General features: G+C 41.4%; 1 protein-coding gene across 1 annotated transcript in view; it reads right to left on the bottom strand.

Moving 5' to 3' along the window:
• Nucleotides 1-18,578, bottom strand: part of LOC121330309 (MAM domain-containing glycosylphosphatidylinositol anchor protein 2-like) — a 164,443-nt gene that overhangs the window by 10,992 nt on the left and 134,873 nt on the right. The window contains exons 11-13 of the mRNA XM_041276733.1: nt 10,551-10,728; nt 3,782-3,802; nt 2,708-2,863 (exon numbers count right to left, since the gene is read on the bottom strand). Coding sequence (XP_041132667.1) covers nt 2,708-2,863; nt 3,782-3,802; nt 10,551-10,728 — 355 coding nt within the window. The remainder of the gene's footprint in view (nt 1-2,707; nt 2,864-3,781; nt 3,803-10,550; nt 10,729-18,578) is intronic.

The following is an 18,578-nucleotide window of genomic DNA, read 5'->3' as shown; positions in this document are numbered from 1 at the left end:
AATAAATACACTGTTAAACAGTTCAAGCAGATTGCCCCTAAAGATAGTCTCAACCTAGGACTACCGCTACATAGATAACATGGTTCTTTGACAAACCCCTTTAAAATGACATCATGTATGATCTTTAATACTGTGTGTTTATTGCAAGATACAGGCCCTGCACACAAGGGTGTCCCTGCCATGAATTCCAACATCACCTGCACATTGTGCATGCATACAACCTTGCCTTTATGATGTCACTACCACTAACAATACCTGATATCAAATGTGGAACAGGAAAAGAGCAACGACAGTGAAGCCGTCTAACTACACTACTGCTGATCGGACATTGTTTTCCCTGAATCTACCCACCCAAAGACAGCTACTACACTACATGCTCTACACAAAGGCAGCTACTACACTACATGCTCTAGACAAAGACAGCTACTACACTACATGCTCTACACAAAGACAGCTACTACACTACATGCTCTACACAAAGACAGCCACTACACTACATGCTCTACACAAAGACAGCTACTACACTACATGCTCTACACAAAGACAGCTACTACACTACATGCTCTACACAAAGACAGCTACTATACCACATGCTCTACACAAAGACAGCCACTACACTACATGCTCTACACAAAGACAGCTACTACACCACATGCTCTAGACAAAGACAGCTACTACACTACATGCTCTACACAAAGACAGCTACTACACTACATGCTCTACACAAAGACAGCCACTACACTACATGCTCTACACAAAGACAGCTACTACACTACATGCTCTACACAAAGACAGCTACTACACTACATGCTCTACACAAAGACAGCTACTACACCACATGCTCTACACAAAGACAGCCACTACACTACATGCTCTACACAAAGACAGCTACTACACCACATGCTCTAGACAAAGACAGCTACTACACCACATGCTCTACACAAAGACAGCCACTACACTACATGCTCTACACAAAGACAGCTACTACATGACATGCTCTACACAAAGCCCTTTGATTTGCGAGGCTGTTAAGGGTTGGTTCCTGCTGATTTGTGCTGCCAGGGTCTGAGGATGTGCTGTCGCAATGATCCTTTGCCTTTGGGCAAACTCATCCATCCAGCCTCTTTGGAACGGAGCTTCAAACTCACAGAGTCCTCCTCATGGTAAAAGAGTGAGGTTTCATTTCCCACATCAGCTCAGGTCCCTGGGCTCTTTGGATATACACAATGTATTTTTGATAACCAGGTCCGCTGTGTTCAGATATGCTCTCTGAGGTACAGCAGGCGACTTCATTGCAAAACATTAAACTTTAAAATGACTTGGAGTGATTCAGAAGTTGCTTCATTTGCTCATGAGATCTTGAGCTTGTCACTCATAACCTGACTCCCCAGGACAGCAGTATCAACTAGGTATAGTCCTTGTGGGGACTCTGCATGACGAGCATCAACCAGTGTTACTGTGTGCAATGGAAGCCTTTGTAGAACACATGGATAGCTCTGCACCTCCTTTCAACAGGAGTTGATGCAGCTTGACTTCTCTGCTCCGTGTAGTTCAATTAGTTAAGGAATGAGAGCAAGGGGGCTTTTCGCTATTCTGAGTACTGGTTTGTGGCATTTTTCTGAAGCAGTCATTCTGCAGTTCATAAATACAGTGAAACTTTTTCTTCTTGCATGGTCAATCAGAGCTATTGCAGGGTCATTTAGGTCCAATTTCAGTGAATACTAACCCCTGAGGAGAACTGTCAGTAAGATTCATGAACAGAACAAAAGCGGAGTGGAATTCATCATGATTGAGGTCCAGCATCGTCCACTGAAAGAGCAAGGATGACTCTCGACTCAACTGAAGTACAATAAAACTGCAGCAAGGAGATTCAGGGAGATAGCCATCCCTTTATCTGACGAGCTATTGTCATAGAAAGAGATTCCAACTCTCCTTCAATAGTTCAGATTTTAGTTTGCAAGCCTGGTGAATAATGACCTAAGTGGAAACAACCATAGAGGATTATAGAAACCATGCACTTGATGGGATATTAAACAAGTAAGAAATGACGTGTGATTAACATGTAGATTATACAAAACATCAGTTTATATTTATATAACGAGAAGACAACGCAGACTCTACAACTTGGGCAAGACATCGAAACGTTAGTTTTTTTAAAGCAGTACCAAGGACATGTTAAACGATGTCTAGGTGAGGCTGTGTTCTGATGAGAGCTTTTGCCATAATCCCTGAAACAGAATGTAATTTTTCAATTATTTAGAAGAGCTCCTTCAGGGATGTTTTCTTTTTGAAGGTTGAAATAGCAAACTGCAGAAACCTTTGTGTCAGTATTAAATTATACTGCAGTGTATCTAAATAATGCAAGATGATATCCTACTCCTGAGGAATGATTGAGTTTTACTCCACCATACAGCTTGGCAAAATAAAAAAAAAAAAACAACTTCAGAGAGCACGGGCAGGTCAGTCGTCTGAACGTTTGAAGAACAGTTCGCAGTTCAGAAGATGCAGAATCATTTGATGTCAGGCACTAGGGCTGCTGGATCCTGTTTAACATTAGCTTATATTTAATTATCGTAATGAAGCCCAATTTGATGCCATGCAGTGGCCTGAAACCTAGTCTCCTGAAACCAAGTTCCAAGCCCAGCTTCGTGTTCCCTCAGCTTTCAGGGACAGCACAGACACTTGGCAAGTCTCTCCCTGTACTCACCCTGTTTGGACCCACTTCTGTCGGTGGTGGGTCCTGTGTTAGGCGTATACTTTGTGTCTCTGGTTGAAGCACTTTGACGAGTCCAATCAAAATTATCCGACTTTTCCTGCGTGAACATGCAGATGGGGTCCTCTTCAAATCCACAGTGGAAGTTCCCTGTTAACGAAATAGCGATTCTTAGAAATGCTAAGGATAACCACAGTGAATTCAGATTGTATTTAAGGAAACTCTTCGTGGCTCTACTAATAGTATTAAAGGGAATTGAATATAATTCATTATTATAGTGTTAATTGTTATTATATTCATACTGTTGCCCCCAGCCCCGCCTAGCTCTGAACAAGACGCTTGCAGATCACATTCTCAATATCTCATTGGACATCTCACAGCCGCTGTAAAGCAACATGTCTTTCATTTGCATGAACACTGACTCAAATTGACATGAAAAAAGTTCTAAAATGTCAACTGTGGTTTCTAGATTGGAGCAGTTGTTGTTTATTTTTTGTCAAAAGATCCAAAACCTATTTTTTTTTTTTTTCTGTTTGTTGTAAAGATATACCAGCTGGCTGCTGATAGTTCTGTTTTTTCAAAAGCCTTTCTTGTTGTTGCTCAGCAAGTTCAAGGGTTTAAATGGGTTCAGCACTGCTGCCATGTAAGTCAATTAGATCCCTTAACAAGCTCAGATGGAACTGAATCTCAGAGGCTCCGTCTATCTCCAGTAGAAAGATGTAGTAATTTGCAGTTACCACCATTGCATGGAAAACCTAGAGTTGCTGTCTGTTTGTTGCCTGTAGGCAAGATAGATATATTGCTTTCTGCTCAGCATGTCCCAAATAGGGATTTGACATTAATTCCCAGGCAAAAGGCAAAGCATTTATCACCTGCGCATACCATGGCTGCAAAACTATATGAGCTCCAGGAACAGGAGGAACGCACATTTACCATTAATTTTATTTACCATTAATCATATGCAATGGAAGCTCATGCTTTTGCATTTGGAAGAATTCATGATTTTGAAACAAAATGTTGTGTGTTGTCTTTAATGCTATAGTAGGTAGGAATGCAATGGATACTTACTTAAGTGGGGATTCATTGGAGCTGTAAAATAAAAGGAAAAAGGTTAGTTTGTGAAGAGTCTGCATTGGATTTCCTATACTCACTCACTGGGCAGGAGCAATGACTGTGGTGGGTCAGACGGGTTGGTATTTGTGTATTTAGTTCGGCTGGAGCTTTAGCCAGGGCTTGTCTGCCATTCACACGGTATATTATCTGCTTCTTATCTGCATATTATCTACTTAATAATAACATATTTCTGCACGCTACACATGTAGCAATTATATGGGCATTGTTTGTGAATGCTGCCCATGTCTTATGCTTGAGGGATGAAACTCTCTTGTGTATACAGGATGACGCAACCCAGTGTCCGGTGCTACCCGGTGTCCATCCTACTGAGACCGGAGCTTGCTGCTCTGTTTGTATTCTATTACTACAATAAACTAGACCTTATTTTTACTACCTTTGCAAGTTAGTGGTGTGTGCGTTTTAATGATCACACCCATTAGAAGGAGACAGAGACTGGTAACAAAACTGCATTCAAACACTTGAAACATTGGAGCTACATAATGACACAAAGGGTGGAATACAAGGCAGCTTTGTCTTGAAGTGTGATCTGAGAGTGATATGAGGCAGTGCACTCACAACAGACTGGCTGATAACTACTTGAAAGGGAACTGGAATTCAATCACAGGTAAAACCAATGCAGAACATCCTTACAGCCAATGTTTGGCGTTATGGAACACTCCTGTTCTGTGGGTGATTCCTGGCCTCTTTTGCTGGATGCCAATTCATGTGGACACAATTGAGTGACACAGGGGTGCTCCAGAAGGGTAAGGCCATGTGCCAAAGGCATTCAGTGCATCCTAAAAAATCTGACAGCGTAATCTAATAAATCACTCATTTAATGACTTCCGAATGGCTCTTCACTTAAGTCTCTTAATGTAAGTGGAAGATTTTTGTCACTAATAGATCTGCCTGTTTAAAAGGAATGGAATCATGTTTATTCATTAGAGGTCAATGGAGTTTAATGACAGACAGGATGAGAACACATTGCCTCTTCTTTTTGAAGTTAATTTTGGTGCTTTGTTAATCCTTTGCATTATTTGGTACATGTAGTCATCTTAAACTGATCTATTGTATTAAAGTTTTTGGAGATCAGAAAGCTTGTGTTGAAAAGGAACATTTTCAGAACCACGATTTACATTAAAAAGGTGGCAGGTGTCAACTACCGCATGGCCCTTTTATTCTTTTAGACATGGCCAATAGAAAGGGGGAAAAATATAAGCATTTAGCAAAGGTGTGCCCAAACACAAAACCAAAACCACACCGAATGGGGTACCATTATTTGATAATCATCATGGAAGTGATTATTTATTTATTGCATTTGCTCTGCAGCTCCCTTCACTTAGTTACTATGGGAATCACATTTTTGAATCACTACATCTACAACCAAATATATTTCTATATTTAATATTTTTATTAAATTGAATTACATAGGACACCACGTGAGCTGCATGTTCAAAACACGAATGCAAGTTAGAATCAAGGTGTGATATAAACGATGGAATATAGAAAGTAATAAATTCATTAACAAAGGGAAATAAGAAACAGGAAGAGTTATTTGGCATTCACTCATGTATTATAATCAGGGCAGCTTCTACTCCACACCACTGTTCATGAAACCAAAAAAAAAACCCTGCTGAAGCTGCAATACGAGCAGCTGTTTGGTATCTGGCAAAGCACACAGCATTAGCACAAACTGTAATTAAAATGCATTCTCTGATCTCATTATTTATATGTTTACAACTACAGCAATTCAGAGAGAATGTGCCAGGAGCTCAGCAGCCGCATGTGCAATTTAAATCCTGCTTTTCTGGATCACATGCTTGGCTCCCAAATGGATCTGTCGTGATCAAAAGCCCTTTTGTGTTTTGTGTCTGTGACGAAATAGAATGGTTCTCCCTCCTGACCTGTGAGGGCACTAAGTAACGGGAAGAGAGTACCCTGGACTGGTTGGACCGGCAATTCATTCCTGGATGTAACAGGGTGAAGAGCCCTGTACATTGGTTTGTTTAATTTCAGAACTGGGTCCCCCTCCACCCCTATGTTGTGCATTGTTTATGAATTTATTTATTGTACTTATATGACGGTGAAAGCCGTGTTATTGTTTGTTTGTATTTGTTTAAAATGTATTGACGGTGTAGCTGTATGTTTGTTTTGTAGTTGTGTTGCAGCGTGGATGGGAAGCCCCATCCACATTAAAAAAGCCTGTGAAGAATGTGACCAAGGGCTTATGAGATAATTGATAGCTAGTTACTCTCTTGGTCACTAATATAAAAGCCTGCAGTTATCCCTGCTCTGTGTGGGAGTTTGAAGGAGGAACGGGAGAGCGAGAGCGAGAGGAGAGAGAAATTTTAAATAAAGCATATAAATAGGAACAGTGAAGGCAATTGAACAGCCTGACCTATTGTTTGTGTTTGAGATTTGTTTTGTTTAAAACCTTTATTTTCGCTCCATGAGCAGTGTTTCCTGTTTGTTTAAATATTTTATTTATTTTTGTGTTCTTGAAATAAACAGCGCACGGCGCGTCATTTCCACTGCAGTACCTTGTGTGTTTTTGTTCCTGCTTCTGGCCTGACCTCACCACTCACGGCCAGGCTGTCACACGGGGGTATAATAGAATTCGGTCATCTAGAAAGGGGGCGGAGCTTTGATGCGCTAACTCATCGACCTGGAAGGGAAATGATGTGGCAGCCACGGATTGGAGGATCGTTTCCATAGTTTATGGTTAAGAAACAAACTGGAAGGACACGTATTGTGTTTATCGTACCGTGAGTGTTTTGTTTGTTTGTCACTAATTTGTTATTATTAGTAGACAGCTAACATGTTCCAGAGCTGTGGCCAGAGGCCAGCACTAACCTGGACATCACTGCACCTGTATCACGATAAACTGTATTTACACCACAAGCACTAGAGCACTCACCCAGGACTGGTGACCATGTTTGTATATTGTGTGTGTGTGCTTTGACTGTGTTTATTATTTGGGACTGCAAACCCTGTATTTACTACAGTGCAATACACATTGCTGTGAATTGCCTGGGATGTATTGTTTGGTCACCAGACCTGGATTACAGCACTATATCACTTTCTGATTGGATTAGCACTGTCTGTTTCTTCATTGCGCAACGCATCACTCCTACACCTGTACCCTGCAAACCACTGAGGCCAATATAAAAATGAGGCTTGTGATCTCAGGCCAGTTCCACCTCACAATACCTCTGGGCTATTTTATTCCACAATTACTCCCAATAAATTGTCTGTAGACGCTGTGTATAATGTGTGCTGCAAAGCATACTTACAAGGTCAGTGTAAAGACACTTTAGAAAAGCAGGCATTGTAGCTATCATCTCAGTTCTCGCACTGTTGCTAAACAAGGTGGACTACAGCACCATACATTAACACAGAAACTGCAGCTGCTTTTAAAGGGTCAGATAATTGTTACAGCCCCCAAACAGAAAAGGAAGGAAAAAAGATCTGTCTGTAGTTATACTGAATAAACCAAACAGTATGAGCCGGGTGCTGATTGAGCAGGTATCCTGTTTACAGTCTAGTTTGCAGGAGGTCATCCCTTCTTGTCACTGAAGTGAAAGAAGCCTGACATACTGATGGATTCAACCTTGCAATTACAGCGTGGCGGAGGACTGTGCTTAAGGTTGACACATGCTCAAATGTTGGATAGCTCTGTACAATTTCTCATTTCAGCTCCTGTAGCATACCATGACAGAGAGACATTTAATTTAGTTTCATAATTGCTGTGATTCCAGTAGAGCTACACATATTTAATCAAAATAAAATCTAATATTCCCCTAACTGAATCCTGCTATCCGTCAGTCCGGTCAAATCTAATTAGCGGGAATGATAAATAACGGGACTAATAGAATGGGGTAGTGGTTTGGGTATATATACACCGGATTCCTTCAAATTTAAGACGCACTTTTTAAACCAATTTCTTCTTCTCAAAAATGGCCCGGGTCTTAAATTTGAGTACAGTATAGTGATTCGAAAACAAAAGATGTGACTGCCCGAATACATAAACAGCAACATGACTGACAGTTCCTTAGTAGCTATCCTGCGGAGCTGACACTCTCCTCCTCGATGTAAACAAAGCAAGCTTTCGCTCAGCACCCATCTGTGTAGCTGTGGCCATGGTGCAGTCACCTCGAAATGGCACTGCCCCATTCTTAAACAGGCTTAGGCTCCCTGGGCACGCCCCCCTCCCCCAGCCAATCAGGACCTCCCGATCAGCTCAGCTCCGGGCAAGCCTTCCTGTTTACCACAGCAGCAGCGCAGCTGAACCCGCTGCAGTGTCCTTCCTGTCACAAAGCATCATTAGCTTTCTGAGGAATTCAAAGTCATAACTGTAATGCTGTGTGTGTGACAACAGACTGGAAAAGAGAAGCAGCTCATAACTGTAATGCTGTGTGTGATAGCAGACTGGGAATGAGAAGCAGCTCATAACTGTAATGCTGTGTGTGTGATAGCAGACTGGGAATGAGAAGCAGCTCATAACTGTAATGCTGTGTGTGATAGCAGACTGGAAATGAGAAGCAGCTCATAACTGTAATGCTGTGTGTGATAGCAGACTGGGAATGAGAAGCAGCTCATAACTGTAATGCTGTGTGTGTGATAGCAGACTGGGAATGAGAGGCAGCTCATAACTGTAATGCTGTGTGTTTGTCAGCAGACTAGAAATGAGAAGCAGCTCATAACTGTAATGCTGTGTGTTTGTCAGCAGACTGGAAATGAGAAGCAGCTCATAACTGTAATGCTGTGTGTTTGTCAGCAGACTGGGAATGAGAAGCAGCTCATAACTGTAATGCTGTGTGTTTGTCAGCAGCCTGGGAATGACAAGCAGCTCATAACTGTAATGCTGTATGTGATAGCAGACTGGAAATGAGAAGCAGCTCATAACTGTAATGCTGTGTGTGATAGCAGACTGGAAATGAGAAGCAGCTCATAACTGTAATGCTGTGTGTTTGTCAGCAGACTGGAAATGAGAAGCAGCTCATAACTGTAATGCTGTGTGTGATAGCAGACTGGGAATGAGAAGCAGCTCATAACTGTAATGCTGTGTGTGATAGCAGACTGGAAATGAGAAGCAGCTCATAACTGTAATGCTGTGTGTGATAGCAGACTGGAAATGAGAAGCAGCTCATAACTGTAATGCTGTGTGTGTGATAGCAGACTGGGAATGAGAAGCAGCTCATAACTGTAATGCTGTGTGTGTGATAGCAGACTGGAAATGAGAAGCAGCTCATAACTGTAATGCTATGTGTGTTAGCAGACTGGGAATGAGAAGCAGCTCATAACTGTAATGCTGTGTGTTTGTCAGCAGACTGGAAATGAGAAGCGGCTCATAACTGTAATGCTGTATGTTTGTCAGCAGATGGCTCCAAACTGCCTTCATACATCATTTTCTTACATGAGGAAATTAAGGTTGGGAAATTTGGTTTGTGTCTTAAATTCGAGGGTGTGCCAGAAAACACTACTACTGTTCTGCAGAATGCATATGCATGGTAGAAGTTTTTTAATAACTTGCCCGTTTTTAATAACAATAAGATCATTTGAAAGTGTGATTAGTTATGCCACTGGCTCAGCTGGCTGAATTATATATGACATTTTACAAGGGGATCTCAGCATGTAATTGCTTACTGTTTGTTCTTTATTTTAATTTGATGTCTGTTTATAAATGTACACAATGTAGTCAATACTGTTTAAATGATTGCTATAATAACCAAAACTTTGTTTCTGCCTAATTATAATAATGAAGCTGTAAAAGAACCCACCTGAATAAATAGAGGGATAACAGAAATCTTTACACATCATACATGGTACTGTTGTTTCCTATGAATCATTTTAATAAATTTTCAATATGCAACAATGTCTATATCTAGTTAGAAATAATCCAGGTTACAAACTGAATAATGTTCCACTAGCCTTGTCTGTTAGTAACACAATAAAATGATCAGTCATTAGGTAGTTTTCATAAGGTAACTGATGAGTTGGAGATCATCAAGGAATGAAAAGATGGGTGTGTGCCAAGGAGGGGTTTTACTGTCTATACTGAATCCGCCAGTGCTTTTTTCACATTTAGTAATGCTTGCTTTCTGGGTTAACCCTTGTAGCAACTATCATTTCTTAGCCCTGCATTACAACTCTGAATACAGCCTCCTCTAACCCTAACCCTAACCTTAACTCTTTCTGATAGAATTGCGTTCTTACACATATTGGTCAAAAAGATTTCCACATTAAGTACATTGTAACTCTGCACAATAACATTGCAGTGATGTGTCAGCGCACATGCATTCACCAAGCAGCTACTTTGTAAATACACAGCAATTCGAGACACTAAGTGTTACCCAGCATTCCACCATGTCGCTGGTCTTTCCAGCACTCTGACTGACTAGCTAGATGTAAAACCATTGAAAGATTTTTGGGTTATTTTCTAAGAACATCAAGGTAAAAAACAAAAATAAACTTTATTCTGAATGGAAAGGTTTCCATCCTAAGCGCTTATAACTGGTGTTGTTGTAAATTCTGATAATGTGTCACATTAAACATCTGAACAACACCTGTTTTGCTGTTATTTTTGTAATGATTTTTCTAGTCCTGAAGATAATTTCCTGTAACTTAAATTGCTTTTGATGCTTTTTGATGCCTGCCGCATTTGGTTGTAGCGCTGCCCCCCCTGTTTTAAGAGCTTGGTGTAAGAGCCGCCCCTGGTACTGACCGCTGTATTTGATCATTCGGATTGTGGAGTCTCCCTCTCCGAACTTGGTGATGGGGGTCAGGCGCACCTCGTACGCCTCTGGCTTGATCAGTTCGGACAAGTTGTAGGTGATCAGCTCCCCCTTCTGGATCATCCCATTCACTGGGATCTCCTGCTCCCACCAGCGCTGCTGACCAGCCTAGGAACAAGGAAAACCTTTTAAAATAAATCCTTACTGTACGTGCAATCTGAGAGAGACGGCACTGGCACAGTCTGCCATCTTTTACAACACAATGCAATACAATTCAATGCAATTCAATGCAATACAATGCAATGCAATGCAATACAATTCCTCACTACAAATTAAAAAGCCGCTGGCCAATCAGTCCAGCTCAAGAATAAGCCGATGCAAACACAGGTTTTTAAATGTGATTTAAAAGATTCGACAGTAGGCCAGCACTCCTGATTTATCTTTTACTGGAATGTGGCAGCAAAAAAAAAACAAACAATGATACAAATGTTAAGAAAACAATCAATTGAGTGCCCTGATCTCCTGAAGACTGTGAAGTGCACTCGCTGCTCGTCAGGTTTATTCACTTCAAACTCCTGCCCTGCGTGTTAGCAGTCAAACGTCACTGCTTTGTACTGAGTGGGATATTGAATTACATTGTGGCATGAAGCACATCATTAACTGCCACTACATTACGTTTGTGATGTCATAACCACCAATAAGATCCAGCATCGTTAATACCACCTGGATTTTACTGCCATTCGCTAGCAAAGGATCACCATCATAATCCTGTACCAGTCATGTCTGAATATTCACTACGCTGTTTTCCATTTGGGCATGTGTGGCTAACCTCATTATTATGCACACAGAAATCACATTTACAGCAGAAAAATAGACTTAAACACAACACAAAATCATAACACAAAATCTTGGAAGTACAGTGTACAGTCTTTTATGTTTAACATATTTACTACCACAGTAATAAACAATGAGAAAGAAAACAAACACTGAAATCAATGCAATCAAAACCTGAGTGAGGTATGAGTTTATATATTTATATTTGTGTATTTTAAATAACAGTGGGTTATTTGTCTGCCACAGGGAAGTCGGTTGTGTGTGCGAGGCACTCGCTTATTACTGTCCACTTCAATCATTAAAGTCTGCAACGTTGTAATTTTCTCTTGTATCACATGGAAGCTTAGCCGTCCCTGTCACACATCTCTGTTTATTCTGCATGAACTAAGTTCTTCTCTTACATCACTGCTCACCATTTGGCTTTCTGTGGTAATTTTGGGAGCGCAACAGGAACCCTTTTCAAATTTGAGTTCAGCTCCTGTGTGTTAATGTGTGTTCTCTGTATACGCTGGGTTACAGCCGCTCTATAGGGAACACGCTATGGTGTTTTTGCTAGAGTAATAGTAGCATGCAGAGCATGCTTTGTATTCAGTGAATTGCACCTGCTATAACACAGTCAATACTGTACAGGGCAGGCTTGAGCAGCCGCGACGACACTGATTCAACGGGAGGAGTTTGCAAGGTGTCTAAATGAGTTCGGAGGGGTTTGTGGTGCTCCCGCAATGATCACTGCTTCTAATTCCTTGAGGGAGGTTGAAGCAAAGTGTGTTCTACAGCATGAGCAGTATGTAGAGGCATCACTTGTAAGCCTGCTCCACATGGAATAGCAGTGCTGCGTGCAGTCTTGCGCTTGCCAGCTGAAGCCTTGTATCAACCCTCTGTCAAAGCCTGTCACATCTGCCGTCTCCCTCTCTGTGACTGGGAACTGGCTTCCTACAGGGAGGTTCAACTGACAAGGTACTGAATACACGGCAAGGGTGCCATTTACATAACAAACTGACCAGGCATGTGAGGGAACTGCCCATATATAAATAACTACTGGAATACACAGCGGAAAATACACTACTGTATACAAACAGGCTTCGGACTACGGAACGCTTTTGGTTAATTGCTTAATTGTAAAATTATCCACCCAAAATTGGTTATAATGCTAGAAAGACCTCTCTAACTAGGTAACTAAACTGTGATAATCAGTATAGGAGTGAAAGATCTCATTTGGGTGCTATGACTGTAGGTGTCATGGTTTCAACAAAACAGGCAGCTCAATAAAAACACGATTCACGACTTTTAATAGATTATCTTTATCCAATACATAACCTTTCCCCAGCTCTATACTGGCCACACACACTTGTTAAGGTTAGCATGATTACAAAAAAAATGCACACACACACACACAATCAAAAGGCTGACAAAATGCTGAGTCATTTCCACCAACAGATCATTACTTTGGGAGAACTACTTTGACCTCTACAGTTAATGGGTTAACTTGTGTAACAGGCACGTCTTCAGAAATACAAACACAGAGAGGTGTTAATGTATCTTGTAACAATGTAAAAATGAAAAACAAAAATTGTTCGGTGTACAGACACCTCAACAGAGCAAGGCGAAGGCAGAAACTGCACCATCCACTATGCATTCTATTTTGACTATTCTCTTGGGAAATGGCTCTGCTTCCTGTTGAAAGGTCATTAAATACCATTCTGGTCCAGCTTGGGACAGTATACTACGATATCAGATAATACCAGGTTTTTATTCATTCTCAAGGGCACTTGAGGTTTAGTAGATTGTCTAGAAGGTCATGGTTACTCAGAAATGAACTGAACACACAATATACTATATGGGTCTGTCCCCAAAGCATGGAGAATGAACTGAACACACAATATACTAGATGGGTCTGTCCCCAAAGCATGGAGAATGAACTGAACACACAATATACTATATGGGTCTGTCCCCAAAGCATGGAGAATGAACTGAACACACATTATACTATATGGGTCTGTCCCCAAAGCATGGAGAATGAACTGAACACACATTATACTATATGGGTCTGTCCCCAAAGCATGGAGAATGAACTGAACACACATTATACTATATGGGTCTGTCCCCAAAGCATGGAGAATGAACTGAACACACATTATACTATATGAGTCTGTCCCCAAAGCATGGAGAATGAACTGAACACACAATATACTATATGGGTCTGTCCCCAAAGCATGGAGAATGAACTGAACACACAATATACTATATGGGTCTGTCCCCAAAGCATGGAGAATGAACTGAACACACATTATACTATATGGGTCTGTCCCCAAAGCATGGAGAATGAACTGAACACACATTATACTATATGGGTCTGTCCCCAAAGCCGAACTCCATAAACAGGAAGCTACCCAATTTGGGGATAGTCTCGATTTGGAAGCGAAGACCTAAAATTGGAGAAAGGTGTGCTTTTTTTATGGGTTTGTCAGTTGACATGCAACACTCAAGAGAGATGATCAGTAATGGCTGCTGTCCTACTGCATGACAGTTATCCACCTATGAAAGGGTGGCCTTGTTCTGCGCTGTTATAAACCCTTCAGCCTCCTTGAGGTCTGCTACAGACAGACTCATTATAATGGCAATAGCAGGATGGTACCCAGACGGCTGGCAATAGGGAGTAGAGAATGAGAAACTGGAAAAGGGAACGCGCACATTCTTATCTCCTGGTCCCTCCTTTAGTCTCTGACCTTATTGGTCGATGCAGCATCCAATGAGCAGCAGATCCCACATAGCAGTGCTATCCTTTAGCCAGACAAGTCCTGTGGTCCTAAAGCCCTCCATTGATTCAACGCTAAACGGAAAGCATCCCTCTTTCCAATCAATATCATGAACTCTTACTTAGAAGACTAATACCTTCTGATTGTAGGATTTGTGCATTACTGTACATTTACCTACCTGATGAGATTGTAACTCCTGTCTGCCATTCTTTACAAAGTCACAGCATTATATTAACTTTCTGCTAACTGCAATCCAGCCATGGCTGAGTTACAATTAGGTATAATTGGAAGTAACAAGCGAAAGATGACTTTTCGTTAAACAGTCCCCAGGCTCAAACGCAAACACAGAGATCAAATCAATACAGATTCTGAGCAAAGCTGCACCGGAGCTAGAGAAGGAGCTGTGAAGCTGCTCAATTACAACCTGGACTGCTTTCTGGGAGATTAACCGTCTATAAGCCATTGAGAGCGAGGGGAGCACAGGGCAGGTTTTCACTGTGCAAACTTGTAGAACAATAGCTGAGTAGTCAGCGCACTCACCTTCAAAATGAACCAGACTGCTGTGGGACACTGTTATTACAGAGATCCAGGATACATAGAGGCTGTGTGGGACACTGTTATTACAGAGATCCAGGATACATAGAGGCTGTGTGGGACACTGTTATTACAGAGATCCAGGATACATAGAGGCTGTGTGGGACACTGTTATTACAGAGATCCAGGATACATAGAGGCTGTGTGGGACACTGTTATTACAGAGATCCAGGATACATAGAGGCTGTGTGGGACACTGTTATTACAGAGATCCAGGATACATAGAGGCTGTGTGGGACACTGTTATTACAGAGATCCAGGATACATAGAGGCTGTGTGCTCGTTCTGCGCTTGACATGTCTGTGCTGCGGAAGTTAATATGAGAGGACTGAAACTTGTGATGAAAACTCCCTAGGGTATCAGTACAGTATGCATGTGTCCTCTGTGTGACCCTTCTTTAGTTGAATATGTAATAGTATCTAGTAGCCTTCCTGGTGGCGTAAGCAACCCTTGAAGCACTGCCCGCATTTCCTTTGAGTCTAGTTGGGAGAAAATTGGCTGAAATATAAAGCTCTGACCCACAGCTTATTGTAATTATTTATTTTTAACTTAAATTCACAAGAGCAGCATTTTCCCTTAAGGACGTGAATCATCATTACCAGAAATCAGTACCATTTATTTTTATTTATTTATTTATTTTGTTCGATGTCAAACGGCTGCATCACTGTTGAAAACTGATGCAGACTGACATTTAATAATATGCGCATTTATAACAAGCAGGCTGTGCGCAGCTCTGCAGGATCGCTGGATGGTGCATGCCGGTAAGTGTACAAGAATTCATCTTCAAATCGTGCTCTTAAAGTAAAGTGAACCACGTTTAATTCAGAACCAACACTTTCAACCACTACATACCAGTCTACGTAAAGGTAAGCCTCATCTATCACACCAATGATCTAAACAACAGAAGCATGATAAAGTACGTCAACATGACCTACATCTCCAGCAGCTGGACTAGAGTATCATAGCAAATGCTAAACAAAACACACCCTGGAATCCGCTGCACGCAGAGCGTAATGCATTCATCTGCAAAAAATGAAGCATTCGTTAAATGATTTAGAAACCAGTGGGCCATTAGAATAATACATTTCGAGGGATGAAAACTTGGCTTTAATGAATGAGGACATGAGGACACAGATCAAGTAAAGAAATAAATACATAAATAAATAAACATTCGACATGAGCAAAACTGCATTTCCAAAACAGCAGCCTCTGCAAATCTAGGAAATCTAATGCCCTGACATGTAATTGTGGAAGAACTGTGTTTAAAATGAAAATAAATAAATCAATCCACAAATATGACTGCGATGATGCTTGTGAAGTGCTGTAATTGCTTTCTTGTCAGCACAGTTAAAAGCAGAACAGTAAGCAATTGAAACAGCATGGCATGTTTAACAGAAGACAAAAGGAGAGATGCGTCAAAAGAAAATAAGAGCATGCCAGCTCCCATTGAAAATAAGAGCATGCCAGCTCCCACTGAAAATAAGAGCATGCCAGCTCCCACTGAAAATAAGAGCATGCCAGCTCCCACTGAAAATAAAAGCAAGCCAGCTCCCACTGAAAATAAGAGCATACCAGCTCCCATTGAAAATAAGAGCAAGCCAGCTCCCATTGAAAATAAGAGCAAGCCAGCTCCCACTGAAAATAAGAGCAAGCCAGCTCCCACTGAAAATAAGAGCAAGCCAGCTCCCACTGAAAATAAGAGCAAGCCAGCTCCCACTGAAAATAAGAGCAAGCCAGCTCCCACTGAAAATAAGAGCAAGCCAGCTCCCACTGAAAATAAAAGCAAGCCAGCTCCCACTGAAAATAAGAGCAAGCCAGCTCCCACTGAAAATAAGAGCAAGCCAGCTCCCACTGAAAATAAGAGCAAGCCAGCTCCCACTGAAAATAAGAGCAAGCCAGCTCCCATTGAAAATAAGAGCATGCCAGCTCCCATTGAAAATAAGAGCAAGCCAGCTCCCATTGAAAATAAGAGCAAGCCAGCTCCCATTGAAAATAAGAGCAAGCCAGCTCCCATTGAAAATAAGAGCAAGCCAGCTCCCATTGAAAATAAGAGCAAGCCAGCTCCCATTGAAAATAAGAGCAAGCCAGCTCCCATTGAAAATAAGAGCATGCCAGCTCCCATTGAAAATAAGAGCATGGCAGCTCCCATTGAAAATAAGAGCATGCCATCTCCCATTGAAAATAAGAGCATGGCAGCTCCCATTGAAAATAAGAGCATGCCATCTCCCATTGAAAATAAGAGCATGGCAGCTCCCATTGAAAATAAGAGCATGCCATCTCCCATTGAAAATAAGAGCATGGCAGCTCCCATTGAAAATAAGAGCAAGCCAGCTCCCATTGAAAATAAAAGCAAGCCAGTTCGCATTGTATTCAAATCTGTCAGTCTCTGTTGTTCTTGCGTCTTTTTTTTTTTTTTTTGGCCCAGTAATATAGTAATAGATTTAATTCTCTATGCCACACCCAGCAATTATCTCATTGTTCCCTCTTCCCAGCCCGTCTCACCTAGATTTCAAATCGTACGGTACAATGGGTCTCATTTCCATTTGAATAGGAGGTGCAGGAGACCATGCTGACACTTTTAAAGCCTATAAGCTGAGCACATTTATTCTAATGATAGAGAAAATTGCAATAATGTCTGCCAGCCGGATGTATTGCGATAACCTTTCAGAGAGATTTGCTCTCTGACATTATGTTATATTACAATATGATTCCAGGGGAGGGGGATGGGGGGGGGGGTTCCTGCATGGCTCTCCAGTGCGCTCTGCTTTATCAGAAACCAGACCTTATTGGCTTTCCAATCAGTTTACATTCAATAAAGGCAGTTTTGAGATGCAGCCACACAAAAGCATTCCTTAAATCCAGAAGCCCGCCTGCCACTCTATAAAGTGAACAGCACTCTTCTGCCACTACCTGCAGCAGCTGGGGTTACAGATGTCAGCTGCACGCTCTGGAGTAGCACAGGCCAGCCAAATTAAAGTATAAAGTATAATTCCTTCATTAATATTTGTGAACAATTAAAAAAAAACAAAAACAAAAAAAAAATCATCATATTTTTTCTGCTGTGGGTATACATTCATAGATGTGCAAATAACAGCACTGCACCACAGCTGAACTCTCTGTAGATGGTAGGTTCTCTTGGGGATCTCAAGAATCCAGTATCTAAAGGAATTCTTCACGCTTATTACTGCTGGTGATAAAGAAGCATATAACAGCACATTATATATTGCAACACTTGCTGTCCATTCAACACTTTCAATACCCCCTGTTGGAAAGAGCTAGCGCCCATGGGTTCAGTGTTGGGCTCAGTATGAAACGGACGGTCACATACCTACTTTCTGCCACACACAGCGGGTTGTCCTGCACGGCAACTGTTTTAGTTGTGAAGCACAAACAAGAATCAACAAAGGCTGTTACATCTGGCTTGAGCTGCTGACAGACTGCAGAATGGTACCACCATGTTCATGATTCTACAGCAGTACGATCAGTACCAGCTGTTCTGCTGTGTCTGGACCGCCCTACAATACTTGCCGGCACTCTATTAGGCAAATGGTTCTGATGGGGTAAAACACTGCTTTTTATATCGGTTTCAGTAACATAAAAATTATGAAAGAATTATCAATCCAGTTTAGTCTGTTGTCAACCAATTCCACTTTATTGGTAACATCACATTGTTTTATTGTATTCAAGTAAGGATCGTTGGCAGAGAAGGTTACAGTCCTCATCCATTATAAACACTAAAGGTAGCTGTTCGAATAGAATGCACAGCTACTAAGATGCTTTCTATAGGAGCCATTTTAAACACTAGCTGTGCCTAGCATGCTCCAGTTCTATGGT

Source organism: Polyodon spathula, chromosome 17, assembly GCF_017654505.1.
Source record: "Polyodon spathula isolate WHYD16114869_AA chromosome 17, ASM1765450v1, whole genome shotgun sequence".
Classification (NCBI taxonomy): domain Eukaryota; kingdom Metazoa; phylum Chordata; class Actinopteri; order Acipenseriformes; family Polyodontidae; genus Polyodon; species Polyodon spathula.
This window is presented reverse-complemented; position numbering and strand designations above follow the sequence as displayed.